Below are 20622 nucleotides of genomic sequence, written 5' to 3' on the forward strand. Positions count from 1 at the left end.
CTGCTTTAATTACTTGAACTTTTGTGGTAACTTATTTTCTTCTCCTGTTCATGACTCTTTATGACAGGAGACAAATCTGACCTGCATTCATTCCCGTATTTATTTTGATAAGAGGGGGACAGCCACAAAGATAACCAGAGCTTTGATTAAGATAAAACTTATAAACCTGATTTTTCTTCATCGTGACACATTCTTGTGCATGTTTTTAAGCTGAGGGCAAGTAATGAAGTTCTATTCCATTACATTTTTTTTTTTTTTTGGTTTTGATTCCATAATTTGGTGGAATTTTTTTCAAGTGCTATAGTAGTACCAGGATTTTTTAATACTAATGCTCTTTTGTTGTTTTAATTTAATGAACAATTATTTTTTGGGAAAAAAAATGTTTTGTTTGGCATAATTAGACTCACCATAACATTTGCCAGCGTGGGCTTCATAACCAGGCATGCAGGGAGTGCACTCATAGGAGCCCAGTGTGTTTTCACACTGCTCATTGGGACAGGCCTCAGGATTCAAACACTCATTGATGTCTGGAATGAATGTCAAAGGTTTACATTTTCATACATTCAGATTTAATAAAACATGAGCACGGCAGGTTGGATTTTACTGCAGAGTCTCCTTACCTTCACAGGACGGATATCGGGGGGACTTGCTCCTGAATCCGCTGTGACATTCACATTTATAGGTACCTGGCAGGTTCACACAGAGGCCTCCAACGCCACAGATGTCTGGTTTCAGGCACTCGTCAATATCTGAAAAGCAACTAAATTATTCCTGCTATCGCATATGGTAGTTTCAAGAAAATTAGTTAAATAACTTACCTTTACATCTAAGGCCTCCATGCTCCACCTTGTGCTTAAATCCCAGGCTACAGATGCATTTGTACGTTCCCTCTGTGTTGACACAGCGGCCTCGGCCCTGGCCGCACGGCTCCAACTCACACTCGTTTTCATCTGGGTGACAGGAGGTAGTGGGAAGAACAGGACTGATGATTACAGATGCTCAGTAGAAGTTCTGTTTGTCCAGAAGGTGTTGGGCCCGTGACTCCTGCATCACTCTTAATTCTTGAATGTATTGTTCCAGTTTTGTAGTTTTTTAATGAAAAGTATCCTGTTCTGTTTAAAAAGAGCCATTTAAGTTTGCAAAGGCTTCTGAGGACAATTGTAGTCTATGTACACGCTGCAATAAATACATCTATAACTCATATTTGCATAATCTTTAAAATGAGATTAAATTTGGGTTTGTTGGTTTATGACTCCTCCCTCAAAAACAGGTGCAGTTTTTGTGAGTTTTTGGAAGGAAACAGTGAGAAGGAGGAGAAAAACTATTTCTGAAACCGTAAATTCTAGTATTTTTCAAATAAAATGCAAGTCAACAAGTATTTTTGCCAATGCTAGAACTCAGCCTCCTTCCACGAGGGCCGCAACAGCCTCCTTTTAAAATGTGCTTTGTCTTGTGGAAAAAAAAAACAACAGAAAAATTTTTTTTTTATGTTGCATGAATCAAAGTAGCGACATCACGGCAAATGTGTTGCATTCCCAGTCAAAGGGTTTTTTACTTTTTATATTAGGTGTACCTGTCTTTAGAATCCATGAGGAAAATGCTGAAAACATTAAATAAGTTGAGGAAAATAGCACTAATGTTAGATTTTTTTTTAAACTCAAACATCAACATGCACATGTTTATTACAAAAAGTCCTCATACCAAAATAAAATCTAACTTTCTGCATTCAAAGTGACCTTCTCACATCAGAGAAAAGTCAAGCAAAAGAAAGAATGCCAGAAATGTCTCCTTTCTCTACTACTGCCTCTTACCCTCACAGATGTTCCTCTGTGGGCTGAGATGGTAGCCAGGGTAACAGTGACAGATGTGGCCATTTGGGCTGTTCTCACACTCTCCGTGACCACAAATATTTCTGCTCAGCCTACATTCATCTGTCTCTGCTTTAAGGAGGGGTAAACACGGGACAAGTGTCACATATATACAGCCATGTGAAAAAAAGAAAGTGTCTTTCTGTTGACTTCAAGGTATCAGGGCTTAAAAATCATTTGGTTCATCCCAGGTCCTCAAATTCCAATGATAAAAACATGATAAAAGCTTGATTGCAAAAAACTCTAAATTATGTTTTCTTTGTACTAACAGACTCTTATTGGTGTGTAATAATTATTATGCACTTTTGGGAACAAATTTACACTTCTTGTTTGGATTGTTGCAACATATTTCGCTTTTAGTCATTTTTAAGAATTTTAGATGCTCAGATCTGTGGCTGCAAGCCCAAATCATTATCTTTCCACCCCCATGCTTCATAGCTGCTACTAGTTGTTAGCACTAAAGTGGTTTGTTATGATTTGTTTGTATTATTTTTAGTTTATTTTGTTACAAAAGTGTTTGTGCAAGACCAAGCAAGGACCAAATGATTTTTTAGAATAAATAGAAGCCCAAAAATGTTTGTTTTTTCACATGACTATGTACAGTTTCAACGCTACTTCCCAAAAAAAGTCAACGTTCATCTATCTTTAATGTTGACACTAATGGAGGTTTTTTAAATACCAATGACTATTTATGTTATTTTATGTTATTTTATGTTATATATTGCATGTTACAGAAACATATTGTCTAAAACTGCTTTAAAATATTTAAAAAATACAGTGGAAAATTCCCAAAACAGAGAAAGAGTGAATGCTGGTTCATGCTTTAGTTCAAAACATGCAAAATCAATGAACTGCAAAAGCAAATGATGCACAACAACCTTTGGTTAAAATGCACTACTTTAGAGCTTTTTCTATTAAATCATCATTAAAGTAACAAATGTGAGGCAAACTCTATGTTAATGTCTTCATTGCATGGGGAAAGTCAACATGTCATTTGTCAGAGTGGACCCAAAGCTACTCTCAGCGAGGAAAGCTGCAAGTTGGACTCTCCATTTTTGGAGGCGCATGAACCAGCATTTTTGAAGAGGGTGATGAAAAGCTTTGTGTGAAACTCACGGGAGACTTTAATCTCTGTTTCGAGGGGGTCATTGCCCGGGTTCAATCGGATGATTGTCGGAGGAGTGGGTTTAACAACTGTGGATCCAACAAAGGGAAAAGATGAGGCTGACAGACTTTGGAAGGAACTATGACATGTTGAACTTTAGTCCTGATCCTTCTGGATTCAATGTTCCACCAGTTTCCATCAGTTAGCAGCAACAAATAAGCATTCCACTCGGTGTGTCAGTCGATGTAATGTCAAAAGCTACAGATTAACTTTCATTGTTTCATTATTCTGAGGATTTCTAGGGGGGAATGTTACAAAAGGTGCATTTACCGGGAACACGGGGACCGCTGGTGCTGGTGGAGATCTGCTGAACAGGGGTTGTATTTGCAGGCTTAAAAAAGAACAAAGAATCAAGTTTTTGGACAACAAAAACAATCAGTTAAAGTCCTAATGTGACCTTGTAAGTTATCTAAAAAAACAGGCGAGAGAAATCTCAACATACCACTGCGTGTTCTTCTGAAAAGAAAAATTACAAAGTGATATTAGGACTCAAAATGTTCAAACAAAGATATTTTGGGGGCTTTGATTTTGAAGAATTCAAGGACTTACCTTCCTTTGGTGGTTTGGGAGGTAAGAAGAAAGGAGGCAAGGCCACAGTCTCTGTTATACTTTGGAGAAGGTACCCCTTCCCTGCGGGGCAGATCTTACTAAAAGCCACTGGAACCACGTGAAGAAACAAAGGAAGAAGTTATTGGTAATTGTCCTTAAATCATATATGATATATAAAAAGGCTTTTAAGAAGAGATATTTTGCTTTTAAAAAGCTGTTTAAAGTTACATTTTTGCCAACTTTTATTAATAGTTCCCACTTTTGGCTGTAAAATAGAACAAAAAGCTTCACAGATTCAGCTTTTAATGTGTTTGTGACCATGTTAACAGTCAAAAATCTCAGGACTGTTTGTTTTGAAAATCCTTGAAAACAAAGCCCTTCAATGTGCTATTAAGAATCAGTTTAATCATTGAAGGTCACTCACATGTGCCCACTTGAGGACACCTCTCACAGTTGCGTCCCCAGGCTTTGCCCACCGTGCAGCAGCACATCTCCTGGGTGATCTGCGTGGGCAGAGGATGCTCACAACCCTTGGACTCGGATGCCATCAGGAAGCACTGGGCCTGCTCAGCTGGAGAATCTAACATTGGCAAAACAGTAGTTTACTAAGTTATTTTACATTCTAATAAAAACGGTATTTATTTAAAAAAAAATGCTGCTGTCCTAGTGGACGCCAATGCTCACCAACACATCGGTTCCGCTCTAGGACAAGCCCAGACTTGCAGGAACATTTGAAACTGCCCAGAGTGTTGAGACAGTCCCCGTTCTGACAGACACCCTGCATGGAGCACTCATTGATGTCTTTATGATTATGACAAAAAAACAAAACAAAAGAAAAACAAGGTTTTCCTCATGATATGCAAAAACACTGCAGTATTATCTGGTACAAAAGAGAACAAAAATATGAAAAAGCTATTTAAAAGACACTAAACGGGAGCATGGTGCTTGACGTTACCTTGACAGTGAGTGCTGTTGTATCGTTTGTAGCCTTGTGGGCACGCAGAGCCGTAATCTTCCACAATGGTCTGTTTGACTGATGCATCTGACAAAAGAGACAACAAAGACAAACAAAAAGGGTAATAATTCCATTCTAAAATGATAGAATAAGACATAAAATAGCCCTTTCAGGCAAAAAAACATCTAAACCTGTTAGAGCTTTGAAAAAAAAACCCTAATATCTACAGGAAATCAGTAAAATATTGATCCAGATCAAAACCTTTTCAATCACTTTTCCTCTGCACTGCAGAAAACATTTGCTTACAGTAAGCACAAATCTCCTTTCTATAACCATTGCTTAACACATGTCCACTCATAAAGGCTAATATAGTTATTAGTTTATGAGTTGTATGATGTATCTACACACTGACCTGAGCATAAAGAACCTTTCTTGAAAATGTTGATCTTGTGCATATTGCTTGTTAGACTTTTGCTTTTTAATACATTGTGAATAGATTTTTTTAAAGCAAACTTTAAGATCAAAGTATCAAAAAAATGCTGAATTCAATCCTGATAAAACTCAAGGGCATACAACCTATTCTTTGGGCATTTTGTCAACTAAATTCTTAAGAAATGTTTTCAGCTGTGTTGAAACACTGTTCTGAAAGATGTGAATACCTCACTCATTTCTGGTGTTTTTCCACAATCATTGAAAGTTGCAGCTGAAACTGAAAGTTAATTTTCAGCTCTGAAAGTGCCAACACTGCCTAAAGAAAAAAAACATCAGTTTTGGTTTAGTGTGACCAAAAAAAAAAAAAACACTCCTGACAAGCTGGAAAAGTGGTTAGAAGTTTCAGATGCAGTCCATGATTGGATCTGATCTCATCTCGAAGAAACATGCTGCTTCATTTGGTAGTAATTAATCAGAGAGTCTCCATGTCATGAGGAGTACCTCAAGGATCAATTCTTGGACTTCTGCTGTTTAGCTACATGCTCTCTCTAAGTCAGAGAATTCTCACTAAAACTTTCCAAAAATAAGTTATGCAGAGGATGCTCTGCTGTATGGAATTCTACCATCATGCAAACATAATCCGTTAGACTATCTGTTTGTGCTTAACTCCTGAAATCAGTAAAACTTTCTCGAGTTAAGACAAAGTCTGTGTTAGTGGAGAAGAAGGGAAAGGATGAGTGTAAACGGAGAGCTGATTTCTAGAGTAATTAAGACCAGAAGTTAGAAATCTTTGTGTTGTTAAAGACCCACTTTCATGATTTTTTTAACATGTTCTTGTGTAGAAGCATATTACAGTCTAAATCAATTAGTGAGACTCAGAGATTTCTTATCCAGGCAGCATTTAAAAAAGCATGTCTAGATCTCCTGCAGGTTGGACTTCTTCTGTCTGCTCTTCCAAAAAAGACTGTTAGAAAGCTCAGCTCATTCAGAACGCTGCTGCCAGGTTTTTAGACCAGAACCAGAAGAACTGAGCTCTCAAGTTCTCACACTATAGAAGTGCTGCTGGTAGGTTATAAAATCGCTTAATGGTCTGGAACTTGTCAGAGCTACTTGTGGTTCACAAAACCCAGTTGAGCTCAAAGATATACCATTACACGGTGGATCAGAACCAGAGAGAGTGAAGCTGCTTTGAACTTTGATGTTACGTTCACATTGGGCATGTTACTAGGGGCGTGAATTGGCAAGAGTCTGGCGATACAATACGTATCCCGATACGTGTCTCACAATACGATGCATATCAAGACTATGCCAGAACAATTTTTCCCTTTTCCTTTTTTTAAAGAGTATGACTTAGAAAAAAGGCTTACTGAACATTTAACACAAGACGGTCCTGGGGAGATCTTGTTGTTTTGGTCACAATGTAGATCAGCTATAAGAGGCTCAGTGTGCTGCCAACTAGTGGTCGGAGGTTTAGGTGGAAAACAAAAGTAAGACACTGACAGACACTAAGTATCTTCATGTCAACATTTTAAATCGATAAGTATTGCCAAACGAAATATCGCGATATATTGCCAAACTGATTTTTCCCTACACCCCTACATGTGATGATCGTTCAAGAGTATTTAGTGAGTTCTTGAATTGTTTATCCTCTAGTGTTCACACAGGACAAGCAGGGAGGGGCTTCTTCTTCGTCGTCTTTTTCTACTGTTTTTCACTGTTCACACTGCCACCTCTAGCTGGAAGAGGGTTGGTGTGAAATGTCAAAGCAGTGCAAATTTTGTGAATCTTGCTTCAGGCTATTTCTTTCCCAGCTCTATTCCAATACATGAAGACAAAGTCATATACAGTAATTCCAGCTGGACACAAACCACAACTATTAAGTTCTCCTCCATCATGAATTTACCAACAGTTGGTACTTCTATGAATTAAAACAGACACCATTCATACGACACTACCAAATCTGAGTCCATGATTAGTCATAGTTTAACCTGGTTCAAAATTCGCATCTACACAGACTTTTCTTTGGATGTGGTCACTTGATTGTACTTTGCTGAGGGCGGTCTAAACATAACTTCAGATGGAACCAGCTTCCTTTTCAACTCAGATGTTCTTTCTTTTAGTAAACCAATAATGTTTTTATTTTTTAAAGTCAGTTTTTATAAAGACTTAGAATGGGAACGGAACAGTCCAAGCAATCCTTTGATGAGGTTTAAACTTGTGAAACTCAGTCCTTTGTTTTACTCCCCACTCCTAAAATCAGGAGAGCTCTGTTCTCTGTGAGAGTGGAAACATGTGAGGCACTTTTATGAGTGGGAAAAGTGAACGTTCTGAAGCCGTATTGAAATGGAGAGGCCAGTTCATGGCTTACTGTTTTATGGAGAGGGGCGGAGCTTCATAACGGACATGAGCATGTCAGAACTGACAACAGCACGGGACTGAATCCAGTCATCTTCAGGCCAAATAGAGGTACAGTATTGGTTCCCTATCAAAGGCAGCAATGTCTGAGGCAGAGCTGAGGAATGGAATAATAGTGGAGTGGAAAAATTGGAGTAGCCAAGATATTCTTGAAATTCAATCTGCAGGAGGGTGATGACAGTCCTGCGCTGGGCAGGCTCATTGGAACAAGCTGAAGCTGAGGCCTTATTTTCCACTCTCTGTTTTCCTGTCTCTCTGTCTGCATGAAGTTCTCAGAATGTCTTCCCTTAGATTCTCTCCATTTTTTAAGACACTCAATAACTCTAATGGACATTTATACTTATTTTACCTGGTTGTTGATTACTTTTATGGTATTTATCCTTTTAAAAAAGTTCCTTATCACTTTTCTTTTTCATTTGCTTTTGGAAATTTGTCCCACTTATGTAACTGAGATCATCAAATGCATGGTAGTATTACTGGAGCTTTAAAAAAAGACCATTGAAGGGAGTAATCCGTTAAGATCTGTCAAGTTTTGTTTGTTTTTTGTGTTTTTACCATGTTCATTTTTCACACGAACAGGGACATGCTTAAAATAATTTAAGATTAAAACTACATTTCTGAGAATTTATTTTTTCAAATTGAGCTGGATCAGAGGCAGATGTAAACTAAATGTTTGAAGCATGATGCAGCAACTGCAATGGGTGGGCCAAAGTCGCTCTTTCTCCACTACAATTCTGAAGCACCCACTTGCAGAGAAATAGATCCATTAACGTCTTCATTTTCCTTATCTGAGCTGCCATCTGGCTCAAAACTGTGCAAGATTGACCGTTTTTTTTACCATGCTAATGTTAGCTTAAGCTTGTGAGGTGCTATCCCTAAGCGAAGTGCAAACAAAGGAATGCTGGGAAATTAGTGAAGCTAACTTCTGCAGCAACAGTCCCGCCCACAAATAGAATTTAATTTCTAATGAGCTTCTGCTGCTCTGCAGAAAATATGTCTTACAAAAACAACACACCTTTTGATTTGGGCTAAAACTGTATAATCCATATTCTTTTCCAATAGAAAGACATATAGTTAGATAAGGACTTTGAAGAAGGTAATTTTCCCCTTTCCTAAACCATATTAGCATTAACTATTGTTTTTAATTAGACGCTTTGCTTTGCATTAACATTAATAAATTGAGAAATCTTAGATAAAAATAGCATCAAGAATAAAATTAAACTAAGAGATCAGAAAAGAGCCTATTAGATAAAAGAGCCTATTAGATTTACTAATTCAATTTTAAGACCTGGATAAGTTGCCAAACTGATAAATGTTAAGTTCTGCTAATAAGAAAATCTGAACATCCGAGTGTGCCAATTGAGTTTTACAGCAGGACAATTATTTAAAGTCCCCTGATCATCTTACGATCTATTGTAAAAGCGTTCCCAGGGGTGTTATAATTATGATAATGCTGTTTTTAGTCAAAATAAAACAAAATAACTATCATCTTCTAGGACATAGTTTCTGCAGAGCAGCAGTAGTTCATTAGTATTCATTAGAGTTGTGGCGGGACCGTCGCGGAGCAACCCCGCCCCCATTTCCCTCCCCATTGAGCTTGGAGGAGGGAGCTTGTTGCCCACCCAGCATATTTTATACACAAATAAGCTCTTTTTCAGGCAGCATTTTTTATCTAGTCTTGATTTAAATAAAAAAAAATACTTTAAAATGCAATTTTGAGCTTAATTTCCTCAATATATGTATTGAAATATCATCAACTTTAAAATAAATTTTTAAAAAAGGGATTTACAAGGTAAGATTAGCTTTTCCAGTAACCCTTTATAAACCTTTTAATTAACACCTGAGCTCCACTGTTGAGGTTCTTTGATTTTCAACTGTTAACACGATCCATGTAACTCCAGCAGATTCTGAAGGAGAAAAGAAGCTCCACTTTTCTCCTTCAGAATCTGCTGGAGTTACGTTGATCGCGCTAACAGTTAAAAAGTTACAGTATGTTAAAGATTGTGTGATGTTTAAGTGCCGCTGGTGACATCTTAGGTGTTAAAGTGCTAATGAAACCTCTGGTGACATTTTGATCTCTTTGCCTCCACTTGCAGAGGAATTACAGCAAGAAAGTACAAGTTATTATTTTTAAATCAGAACTGTGTGACTTACTTGGTAGTTTGGGGCACTGATAACACTTGTTTTGTCCCCATGAGTTTCCCACGCTGCCGCAGCAGTCCTCCTGGTTGGTCAGAACAGGAAGTGGCGTGCTGTTGCACTGAAGATTGACAGAAGTTCCTGTCAGTGAGAATGCACACGAGGCTGAAGGACACTTTCTGGACTGAACTCACTGCCTGTTTGGGTGTGGTCTCCTGGAAGCACCGCCCCTTTGGTTTGTGCCTCGACGGGACTGGAAGTGGCCCGGTTTTGTGAGGAGGCCTGGCTTCTGTCTGGTCGACAGAGTGAATGACCACAGAGGTGTCTGGTGTGTGATGAACACGTAGATGCACTGAAGAGAAAGAAGGCAGACGTTACAGAGACGGGACATCAATGAGCTGCAGTCGCACGCGGGACGGATCTGGTACCTTCAGATGAGTGGTGCCCCCCCTGTGACAAGGGCAGGGTAAAGAACGAGTGTGTTTGAGCCAGCTGTGTGCGCCCCAGACCGGAGTGCTCCATCAGCTTGTGGCCATCGGACTTCAGAGGAACGGAGTATACAGGCTGCTTGTTGCCGCGCGCCGCCTGAGCCTGCTGGGAGCGCTGGAGTGGAAACTGGCAGAGCCGGCCGGTGAAACCGGGAGGGCAGAGGCAGTGCTTCCTGGAACTGCAGACGCCGCCATTCATGCAAGTCAGGGGGCACACAACTGTAGACAGAAGGAGAAGAATATTTCACACTTCACTTGATGCTAATTTCCAGTGAAGGAAAAGCTGTAAAACACATCAAAGGAGAAAGAGTAAAGAAAAACAGTAAAGTTCTATACATTTTTCTTTGAATAAGTCACAGTTTGTACTTAAAAAGGCTTTAAAGTATACTGGTGAGTTTATCAATCACATTAACCGTTAACAATGACAGAACAGACCCCCCATTAGTATTGATTTAATTCAAAATTTAACATGGAAGTTTCAAAAAGTTATTAGCTCTAAAGGTTTTGGCTTAAAACAAACAACAAGAGTTACGGTAGATAATTGTGATGTTTAGAATAAATCCTAGGAACTTTTACTGAGCTTTTCCTGGTTTTTAAACAGTTTTCACATAGCTTAGATCTCATCTTTGCCTTCTTTATGGATTTATACAATTCTATTTTGTGTCTAAATGTTTGATATTTTGTTAAAACACATAAAAAATGTTTGATCTCAAGTTTTGCAGTAAAAATGACAAAATTAACCTACTGGAATTGTTATTTTTGACAGTTTCTTGTCATTGTTGAATTATTGTGTAATATAATAAAAAATATATCTGGAAAATAAAGAAACTGGGGATGTGCTAAAAAAATGGATACTAAGAATTGCCACAAAAACTGTTTCAAAGCTAAATTAATAGAGCTAATTGTAAAAAAGAAATATATTGGACTATTAAGGCTTTAAATGAGTTAAAATAAATCAATTTTAGGATGATAACGGATGGTCAGTTGCTACATGACACCAAAAATTTCAAAAACAATTTTTTCCTTGCATCCTCAGAAATCAAAAAGGAAATAATTACCAAAATAAAAGCAGATTCCACTCCATCTTCTCTTTGGGACTGCTATCCTCTAGCAGCCAGTAGCTGTTTATAGAGCACTCACCACTCAAAGCTGTTACTCAGGTCAAAGTGAGACCTGGTGGTTCAATTCCTGCCCCGGTCACATGTCAGGCTGCCTCTGGTAGGTTAGATTACACACTCACACGTTTGGGTAAGCAAATCCATAGATGTAAAACAGTGTGAAAGCACTTTAAGTATCCATAGATATACAAGTGTAGGCCACTTAGAGTCAAACTAGTGTGTTGTTTTCTAGATTTAGCATATTACATCCTAAATGAGTCATTACTAAGAGAAAAGGCATCATTTCTGTATGAGAATTTATCTCTTGCAGCAAGGTGAAATCAAATGAGCAGCAAAAACCACATTCCTAATGTCTCTGCTGGGGTCATGAATTCACTGATTTCCTAAGCAAAAATCCTTCTGGTTTTCATTCATTTACATTTGTGTTTGTCTCCCATTTTACTCACAAAAACTCCAAACCTTACATCACTTATCTGTACAAACCTTACATCACTTATCTGTACATTGACAGTGTTTAGAATCCACCAGAAACAGACCTGTTGAGCCTCAGACCACCCAGCTGCTCCAGAGCGGTGCAGACCAGACTCCTCAAGAGTAGATAAACACAACCTGAAAGGCTACATCTCTGCCGTTCGAGTTTATCAGACCACATCCTCCTACATTTGCCAGAAGATAAAGGAATGGACTGGAAACACCAACAGGTACAACCAAAAGCTTTAACTGCGAGTTTTGAGGGAAGTCCAGGCAGGAGTCTTTCTGCTCTTCTGTTTTGTGCCCTACATGAATTAGTAAACCAAAGAGAAATCTCCTGTTGGCTCGACAGAAGACACAAATATTTAATTAAAGAGTGTGTCCTCCTGCAAAGTAACGATAAAATCTAAGATTTTTATGCTTTGCTCAATAGGTGTTTAAAAAACAAAGGAAACAATTGAAGAATTTATTTAAAAAAATAGTAGAAAAATGACCAAAAACAAAGATGTTTATAACAATAAAAGCAATCATTATATTGATTAAAATGTGTCTTCAACTCAAAGACATAAACCAGACAGATGTGACATCTAACTTTTTTTTAACCCTTATATTGTGTTCAGGTCAGAATTAAACCCGTTTTCAAGTGTTAATGTGGAATAATATGGAGAGAAAATAGTCTCATTCAATTTGTGTGTGTAATTCTTGATTTGTAACTTGTGTATGCATCTTTGTGTGTAACTTTGGATTTGTGTGTCATAATTCTGGATTTGTAGTACATTTTGTGCACTTCTTGCTAACGTTGTCTGGTCCCAAACTGGCAAAATCGGGTGATATCCGTACGGCGGAAAAATGGAGACTGAATTGACTTAATTTTATTATTTCACACACGCTTCAAATGTTTGAGGTGGGCCAGCAGGCATCACACAATATTAATGAGGCATCTGATTGGCTAATTTATAACTTAGATAACTTACGAAAAAGAAGATATAACATAAAAAAAAAGAGACACCAGAGCAAGAATGGTTATTCTGACAAAGAATGACTGAGTAATAGCTGTTTATTTTTCAATAGAAGTCAATGGGATTGTGGCTTTCTGGGACCAGCGTGTACTTCCTATTTGGAATGCGAGGGGTGAGGAAATGATCATTCCAGTTCTCTCTATGTACTGTCTATGGTAAATACACAATTGCAAGTACATAACATTACCCACAAAATGGATTGTATGAGTCACAAATCGAGAATTAAGGACAGCAAATCGGGATTTAAGGACAGACAAATCGAGTGAGTCTATTTTCTCTCCATACAAACACAATATAAGGGTTAAGTACGGTTTCGGGCTTCATCCACACTTTCAAATTTCATTTAAAGAGTCCAAAAGTGTTAAATAATTTAAATATTTTTTTCACACACTGCACTTCAAACCTCATGTCACTATTACTACCATGGAAACGGATGGTAACAGGGTCAGAGACAGAACTGGAGCAGATTCAGACTCTCCATGAGACATGCAGAAGCACTGCACTGATCAGTCATCTTCTGTGCTCATTGACATCTTTGCTCAACCAAGCCTGAAATAATGAATCAGAATGACACATTCTTTGTTCTCCAGCTCCTGAAGAACCCCTGCCAGGATGCTGTTTGCAGATTTCAGCTCTGCTTTCAATCAATGCTCTCAGATGAGCTTGTCTGTCTCCATCTGCGAGGAGATCTGAATCTTTCTGATTAAAACAGCAAGTAGAGCTAATTTGTTGATACCTGGATCATCAGAACCAGCTTCCCCTAAACTGGACACACAGCAGAACACAACTCCATCATCACTTCCTGCAGCAGCTGAGGAGATGCTGATGCAAATCATCCTCCAGTGACTCTTCCATCACTGCTGAAATACTGAGAGTTAAAACAGAAACTTGAGAACACGATCTGCTGCCATCTCTCCTGTTTAAAGGAGCAGCCAGTGGCTGGGATTGTTAGACGAACACAGAAGATTATAACTGACTCCTCTCCCCCAGGACTTTTCACAACATTCCTCCTGGCGAGGAGACTGTGTTCAATCAGGACTGAAACCTCACAGCACAAAAACAGTTTCTCCTCTGCAGCCAGACATATAAACACTTCATCATCCTCACGTCGTTTATGTTTCACATCATGGTTTACTTTCATGTCCGACTCCACTTTTGTTCAAACTGCTCATTTTCATAAAAAATAAAATAAAAATAAATACAATTCTGGGTGATCAGAACAATAATGCACAAAAAAGAATTAAAAAATCTGATTATCTTTGATGTGTTTTAGCCCTAAACATCCCGATTTTGTTCTGTCTTAAGCATGCAACTTTTCCAGACAAGATTAGATATAGCATCCTTTAAAACCACAGTCAAAACATTTCTATAAATAAAAAAAGAACGATAAACAGTGTCTACAAAAGGACCTACTCTAAGTATAAAGACCAAGTTTAACTTGTTTTTGTTCCTCAGGACAAAATAAACATCCAAACTAGGTTGTCATTACTGATAAAGTTCAGCTAAGGTGTGTTTTTGCAACAATAATCAGGAATAGCAGCTGAACAATATTGTTAAAAAAAAGGAAAAATTAAATTCTTTTTGTTGTTTGATAATGACGATCAGTTATTGTAGACAAATAAAATTGCTGAATATTGTACTAAGTGGAGTTTAGTTGTGGTTATTATTCCTGTAGCTTTTGGTGCAGCTTATAAAGACTCAAGGCTGCTGAACATCTTCAGCATGTTGAGTAGATCTTTATCTCAATGAGAGACTGGTAAGCCAATGATTCAGTGAACCATGTTGATAATCCGTTGCAGGTGTTTCTTCTTTCCTACAACGTAAACCACACAGTAAAGTCAGAGGAGAGTGAGGAATGGGCAGTAAAATGCACTTAAAACCTCAAAAAGTAGAATTTTCGTGGTAGAGCCCCTTTAAGGAATAAAGCTGTCTTGTAGACTTTGCGAGACTTTTTTAAACTAAATAACTATGTTTTACTCACATTAAATGTTCAAAATGTCACCTGGATAAAAGAGAACTTTCGTCGATTTTAAATTTTCAGGTCCAAAGAAAAACAAAATCAATGTTTCTTATTCAGTCATAAATAGAGCGTATCTGCATGAAAATCTAATTTTATTCAAGCTACACTGGAATCAACCTATCACCACAACTTCAATTGAAATAAACATTCATACATCTTCCAAACCTGGTTAAACCCGTTGAGGGCCACATGGTTGCTGGAGCCTATCCCTGTTACTGCTGGGTGAAGGCAGAGTACACTCTGGGTGGTTTACCAGTTCATAGTAGAGTTGTAAGCACAAGTATTCATATACAGTGTTTTTTTTTTAAATGAAAGCTATAACCAGTTATTTTTCATGTTAAAGTTATTAAACATTAAACGAATTTTTGCAAGAAGTTTAAAGAAGATTTCCTAACATGATTTTTATGGTAAATTTGTTTTTGTATGCTTGGTTTTTATATATCCTTAGTTAAAAAGAGGCCTTTTTTTAAAAATAAATTCTCAAAAGTGTTTATGTTCACATCAAAACCCAGCAGCTAACACATCATGTTGAAGACTTTGTACTTTTTTCCATTTTCCAGTACACCCAAACTCATCCTTTTTTTCAATCAAATGAATGTGGAGAACAGGAGAGGAGATCTGCACACATGGAAGTAATTAGGTGGGGATTGCCAAGGATCCTGGACTGCAGCACAGTTATCAGACTAGATCGTTTAAGACTCAGTGGGGACGTCCTTAAGTCTGGTAACACAATAAAAAATCAGTTCAATGAGACATTTCTTTCTCACAGTGCAATAATTCAAACCTTTAACAGTTGTCTTTATCCACAGTTAGAGAGCGCATGCAGAGCTAAAGCAGGAGGGTCACCTTGCAGAACTGCAGGTTTGACACCAGCTTCAGAGTTTGAGGAAACTAAGAAAGATGTGGTGGCAGAAAAAGTGAGATTGCAGACATGGGAAGAAGAAAGCACAAGCAGCTCCTTCCAAATGTTATTAAACAATCTAAACCGAGAGACGGAGAAGATGACAAACTGCAGGCAGTCTGGAGCGAGGCTCCAGCTGGCTGGGAATGTGTCTGAGACAGAGACTGGGAGCTCAGATGAATCTTGTGCTACACTAATGAACACAAAGGAAAAAGGGGAGTCGTCTTTCATACTCGGGGTCACATTTCCTGGGTGGTGCAGGTCCAGTGAATGAAGCCTTTTTGATGTTGCAGATTGAGGCCAGCATGACATTCTAAAGAACTCAGATCAGATCACTGACTTTGATTTGATTCTTTGAACTATAAATAGATTATAATCTGGTTCAAAGAATTTTCTAATGGATTTCAGGTAAAAATTCTAAATCTCTAAACTTTCATATATTTAAATATTTAATTTTCCAATAGAGATTGAAATTATGAACACAGATATATTTAGATTGACAGTATATTTGTCTATGATTTTTCTAAATACTCAATGCAAATGACAATCAGCTAGAGTATTTACTAAATGTTAATGAACAATCCTCACAGAAAACAGCATTTTTTTCAAAAATAAAAACCTTAAAATGCACTCTTCCACATTATTACACACTAAAGAGTTCCACAACATTTAATAAATTCTAAAGAACTGAAAATGGTTGAATTTGCTGCATTAGGAGGTCATATTTACAACAATTCCAATCAAAAACATCTTAATAAATCAAATTACATTTAAACATACGATCTCTTATTTTGTAGCTGCTTCACAATTCTTGCATTCGTTACATTTTTTGTAGAGTTTCTGCTTGAATTTCTTTGCAGGATGTCAGAACAGCCTCCCAGAGCTGCTGTTTGGATGTCAACTATCCCCAGTCTCATCGATATTTTGTTTTGAGGTTGGAGGTGAGGAGAGGATGGAGGCCACACCATCATTTTATCTCCATTTATGCCCATAACATCCAATAATGCAGAGGTATTCCCTACAGCATGAAATGCTGCATTGTCATGTAAGATGATTTTGTTACAGAAATCCCGGTTCCTCTTTTTGGACCATGGAAGAAAGTAATCAGTCAGAAACTCCAAATACTTTTCAAAGGTATCTTGACCAAGACATTCAACTATTTCACACTTTTCAGCATCAGAAAGATCATTTTTCTTTCCTATATTGTTTTAAAATGTTTGTCTGCTTAATAATATGGAACATTCTTCTGTAGTAGTTCTTCCTTTAATTGAACTCACCTGGTAAACTAATTATCACAGGTGTCTAAGATTGATTTCAGTGATCCAAAGAGCCCAGAGACACAATACTATCCATGAGTTTAATTGAAAAACAAATATTTTTAGTTTTTTTTTACATTTAAATACAAGTTCATAACAATGTGGAACACATTGCACACTAATTTGCCCATAGAAGAAGTCTTCAGTGTGATCCACTGTAAACCAATAGGTGGTTTCATCACATTTACATTCATAGTCATCGGTTGCGAATTGAGCTGCTTACTTGCTCAACAAATCGATTTTTTCAACCGAAAATGTCAACAAATTTTTTGTATCTGTTCTTTTTTAATAAAACTTTGCTTTATAATTAAAACTCCAACCTTCTGTTTCCAATAAAAAGTGTTGCAGTTCCTAAAATGTCCATAAGATGCAGGTACAAAAATGAAGAAATGTCACCCAAATCCCCCAAAATGTATTTTCAGTCTGGTTTCAAAGGCTTTTTAAATGCATATTGCTATAGAATCTATTCATGTCCATATTATTTGTGAAATTACTCAGTTTGATTTTTTAAGAATTCAAATTTAGCTGATTTAGGAGTGTGCTTATTTAACTAGCAGTGGGTGAACCCAAGAGTGCTTCAAAGTTGACTTTACCCTGTCCATTTGCCATTTTCAGACAACAGTTAAGACAGTAGAGGGCAAACATGATCAACATTAGATTTTAGAAATCATTTTCAACATGCAGAATATATTTCTGTGGTAAAAGCATAAATATTAAGCAGAAAAACTGTAGATGCTGCCAAAAAGAAAAAAAATCATGATCTACCTACTTATTCAAAAAACAAACAAAAAAAATGATTTTATAACATCAATTAGTTTTGAAAACTGCCTCTATTGCACCAAGAGAAGCTCCTTGACAAGAAGAAACAGAATTCAGGCTTTATGTAGAGTAAAATTACAGGTGTAGGCAAGTGGATAATGATAATGATGTAGATGATAATAGGCCATGATTCTACGTTGAAAGTGCTTGTGTAACTTTTTTCCCTGTGCTGTCACGACAAATAAAACAGAGTAATGGCGTTGATCTTTACTAATATGAGGATAAATTGCGCCAGGATGGGTAAGAAAAACACCCTGAAAACAAGGCAAATGACTGGGATCAAAAAATTTGGAAAGTTCTGTGTGAGCGTACGAAGAAAAAGCTTCAAGTCAGACTTTAGTGTGTCTGAAGTACGGCTGCCCCGTTTAGTCGACTAACCGACGACTAATCGACTGTTAAAATAGTCCACAACTAATTTAATAGTCGATTAGTCGTTACTTTATATTATATGGTGTCAGAGTGTAATAAAGTTGAAAGTTAAGATAGCATTATGCTAGTTATTTTAGCTAATTTAGGCTTTTTTTTGTTTTTTAGGATATTTTGGAGCAGAGCTAATATTTCAGCTACATGCTAGCTATTTTGGCTAATTTGGGATTTTTTCAGTTTTTTTTTTTTTTTGGTTAATTTGAAGTTTAGCTTATATTTCAACTGCATGCTAGCTATTTTGGCTAATTTGGGAATTTTTTTACGTTTTTTAGGGTAATCTAGAGTTTAGCTAATATTTTAGCTGAATATTAGTTATTTTGGCTACTTTAGGATTATTTCTTTCATTTTTTTAGGCTAATTTTGCATTTAACTAATATTTTAGCTATCAACTTCAGCGTTTTTATCTATCAATTTTAGGATCTTCAGCCATTAGCACTAGCATCTTCAGCAGCCAAATTCAGCTTACAGCATTCACACTAGCATTATCACAGGTAGGTAATGCTGTATCTAGTTTTTAGTTAGTTGAAAGCTAATGATGGTTAAGATGTGTGTTTTACATCCACTTAGCACATGACCCGATTGGTGATTAGTCGACTGTTAAAATAATTGTTTGTGGCAGCACTAGTTTGAAGCTGAGAAGGAAACGCTCCACACCAACCAAGTTAAAATAACCAGGACTTAAGTAAAAAACAAGGTTATGTACCAAAAAAGACATTTTAAGGCAAGGTACATCAACTCAATCCTGCTTTTTATAGAAAGAAAATTTTTGTTTTGGTTTGATATATGATTTGCATATTCAAAAAAATTATCAAATACAAAAATGTATTTGGTTAATTTGCTAACAAATAAGTTACAATAAAGAAAAAATGTTCAGTTGGTTTATACTAAACCTGGTGTAATATAATAAAACAATAAATGCTAAATCCTCATTAAATGTAGCAAAACACTAATTTGACATTTGAAATATACATCTAATTGTATACAGTAGGGCTGCAACAACTTACTTCTTTGAGAATTCAGTTCAATGGTGAAACATACAGTTTAGTCTTAAACCAATAATTGTGAATGAATTGTGGTATCCCTTAATTATTTTGATGTTTTCTCTTGTTTCTTTCTGTTTTATTCAATTATAAATATACTAATTACAGACTTTTAAAATAATTATAAAATATATTGTCTACATTTTGGCTACTCTCATTTGCAAAACTTTAAGTTTTTTTTTTTTTACCTATTCAAAATAAAATAAAAAATACATAAATTGATGCTTGTATTTTTTTTCCTAGCAGTTTTTGAACAATTAAAATTTCTAGCTTTGGATTTGGATCTCTTGTTTCTCATTTTGGGACTACTATTGCGTTGTGTTGATATTTGCCGCAAGAAAGACCATACTATTCCAGTGAATTAGTGAAAAAAGGCCAACATTTAAGGGATGGAGGAAAAGGTTCTCCTGGACTTGATTCCACTGGAGTATCTAACATGCTTCATACATGTAAAGACTGACTATTTTTTCCACTCAATTTAAGATATATAGAACCTGAGGTTTCTACCATTTTGTTGAAGTTATATTTCTGATTTAGATTGCTATGATGTTTTATTTTATGTATTCTTAGTTTTGTGAAAGTGTTTGTTCAGCTTGTTTAGAGTCTGAGCCAGAAACATTTTTTTAACTCTGTTCACAATACTTGAAATTTTTGCGACAAATTTGCACTTTTTGTGGCTAATTTACCCTCTAACCTTCAGGTCAGCAGTTTTGCAGTTAGCCGCAGTTTTTTCTCATAAATTATTCTTCTACTGTTTTGGCTGTGTTCAGTTAGTTTGGAAATAAGCCTCCAGTGTCCTAACAATTTTCTATACCTACAATTTCAGCAAACTGCTAAATTGAGTGGCATGCTTCAGCTGTCAGCAATCACACGCTCATTTGTTCTATTCAGTTAGCTGAAAGGATCTGTCTTCTTTGGTTTTGGATTCTCAACTAACATGATTGATTTTTTTTTTTTTATATAATGACATAAAGTGAATCTTTTCCTTCATCTTCAGCTCAGCTTAGGATAGATTTTGTTTTTGTGCAGTTTAAGTGCAGGGCGTATCATCTCCTGGAGAGCCGTTGTGGTTAGCTGACTGAGTCACATCACACTCTAAACGCAGCACCAAGCTGTAAGGTTGAGATCATAAGTATTTTACTCCTCATCTCACTTCTTCAAACAATCATCTTGCAGTTTATGAACGTCTGTGACTGCTTCTGTCAGGTATTCTCAGTTACGGCTCAGGTTTTCGCCACACCTTCAAGAGTAGAAGATCTAACACATTCCTAAGTCTAGAGGTGGTGTGTTATTAAAAAAATATATAATCACGCGTGTCTAAAAGTTATTTAGTGCTCTAAGTGAATGTGAGGAATGAGCAGAGCAGCATTAAAGGATGGGGAGTAAAAGCCACCACGAAGGTTATTTTCCACAGGTTTTTGAGGAGGAAGAAAAAGATGGAGATTGTATGAAACACGACTCCAAAGACACCAGCAAGCATA

General features: G+C 36.8%; 1 protein-coding gene across 4 annotated transcripts in view; it reads right to left on the reverse strand.

The window, feature by feature from the left end:
• The window catches only part of ltbp3 (latent transforming growth factor beta binding protein 3), a 39381-nt gene that overhangs the window by 7269 nt on the left and 11490 nt on the right, over positions 1-20622 (reverse strand). For 2 of the 4 annotated variants that reach the window (XM_024266193.2, XM_024266190.2), the window contains exons 2-15: positions 9952-10230; positions 9718-9875; positions 9539-9644; positions 4538-4624; positions 4267-4383; positions 4007-4162; positions 3583-3690; positions 3476-3489; positions 3304-3364; positions 2985-3062; positions 1812-1940; positions 819-950; positions 621-749; positions 408-527 (exon numbers count right to left, since the gene is read on the reverse strand). In XM_024266193.2, coding sequence (XP_024121961.1) covers positions 408-527; positions 621-749; positions 819-950; positions 1812-1940; positions 2985-3062; positions 3304-3364; positions 3476-3489; positions 3583-3690; positions 4007-4162; positions 4267-4383; positions 4538-4624; positions 9539-9644; positions 9718-9875; positions 9952-10230 — 1674 coding nt within the window. The remainder of the gene's footprint in view (positions 1-407; positions 528-620; positions 750-818; positions 951-1811; positions 1941-2984; positions 3063-3303; positions 3365-3475; positions 3490-3582; positions 3691-4006; positions 4163-4266; positions 4384-4537; positions 4625-9538; positions 9645-9717; positions 9876-9951; positions 10231-20622) is intronic. The other 2 variants (XM_024266191.2, XM_024266192.2) reach the window with 2 other exon arrangements.

The sequence above is a fragment of the Oryzias melastigma genome, linkage group LG14 (genome assembly GCF_002922805.2).
Source record: "Oryzias melastigma strain HK-1 linkage group LG14, ASM292280v2, whole genome shotgun sequence".
Lineage (NCBI taxonomy): Eukaryota > Metazoa > Chordata > Actinopteri > Beloniformes > Adrianichthyidae > Oryzias > Oryzias melastigma.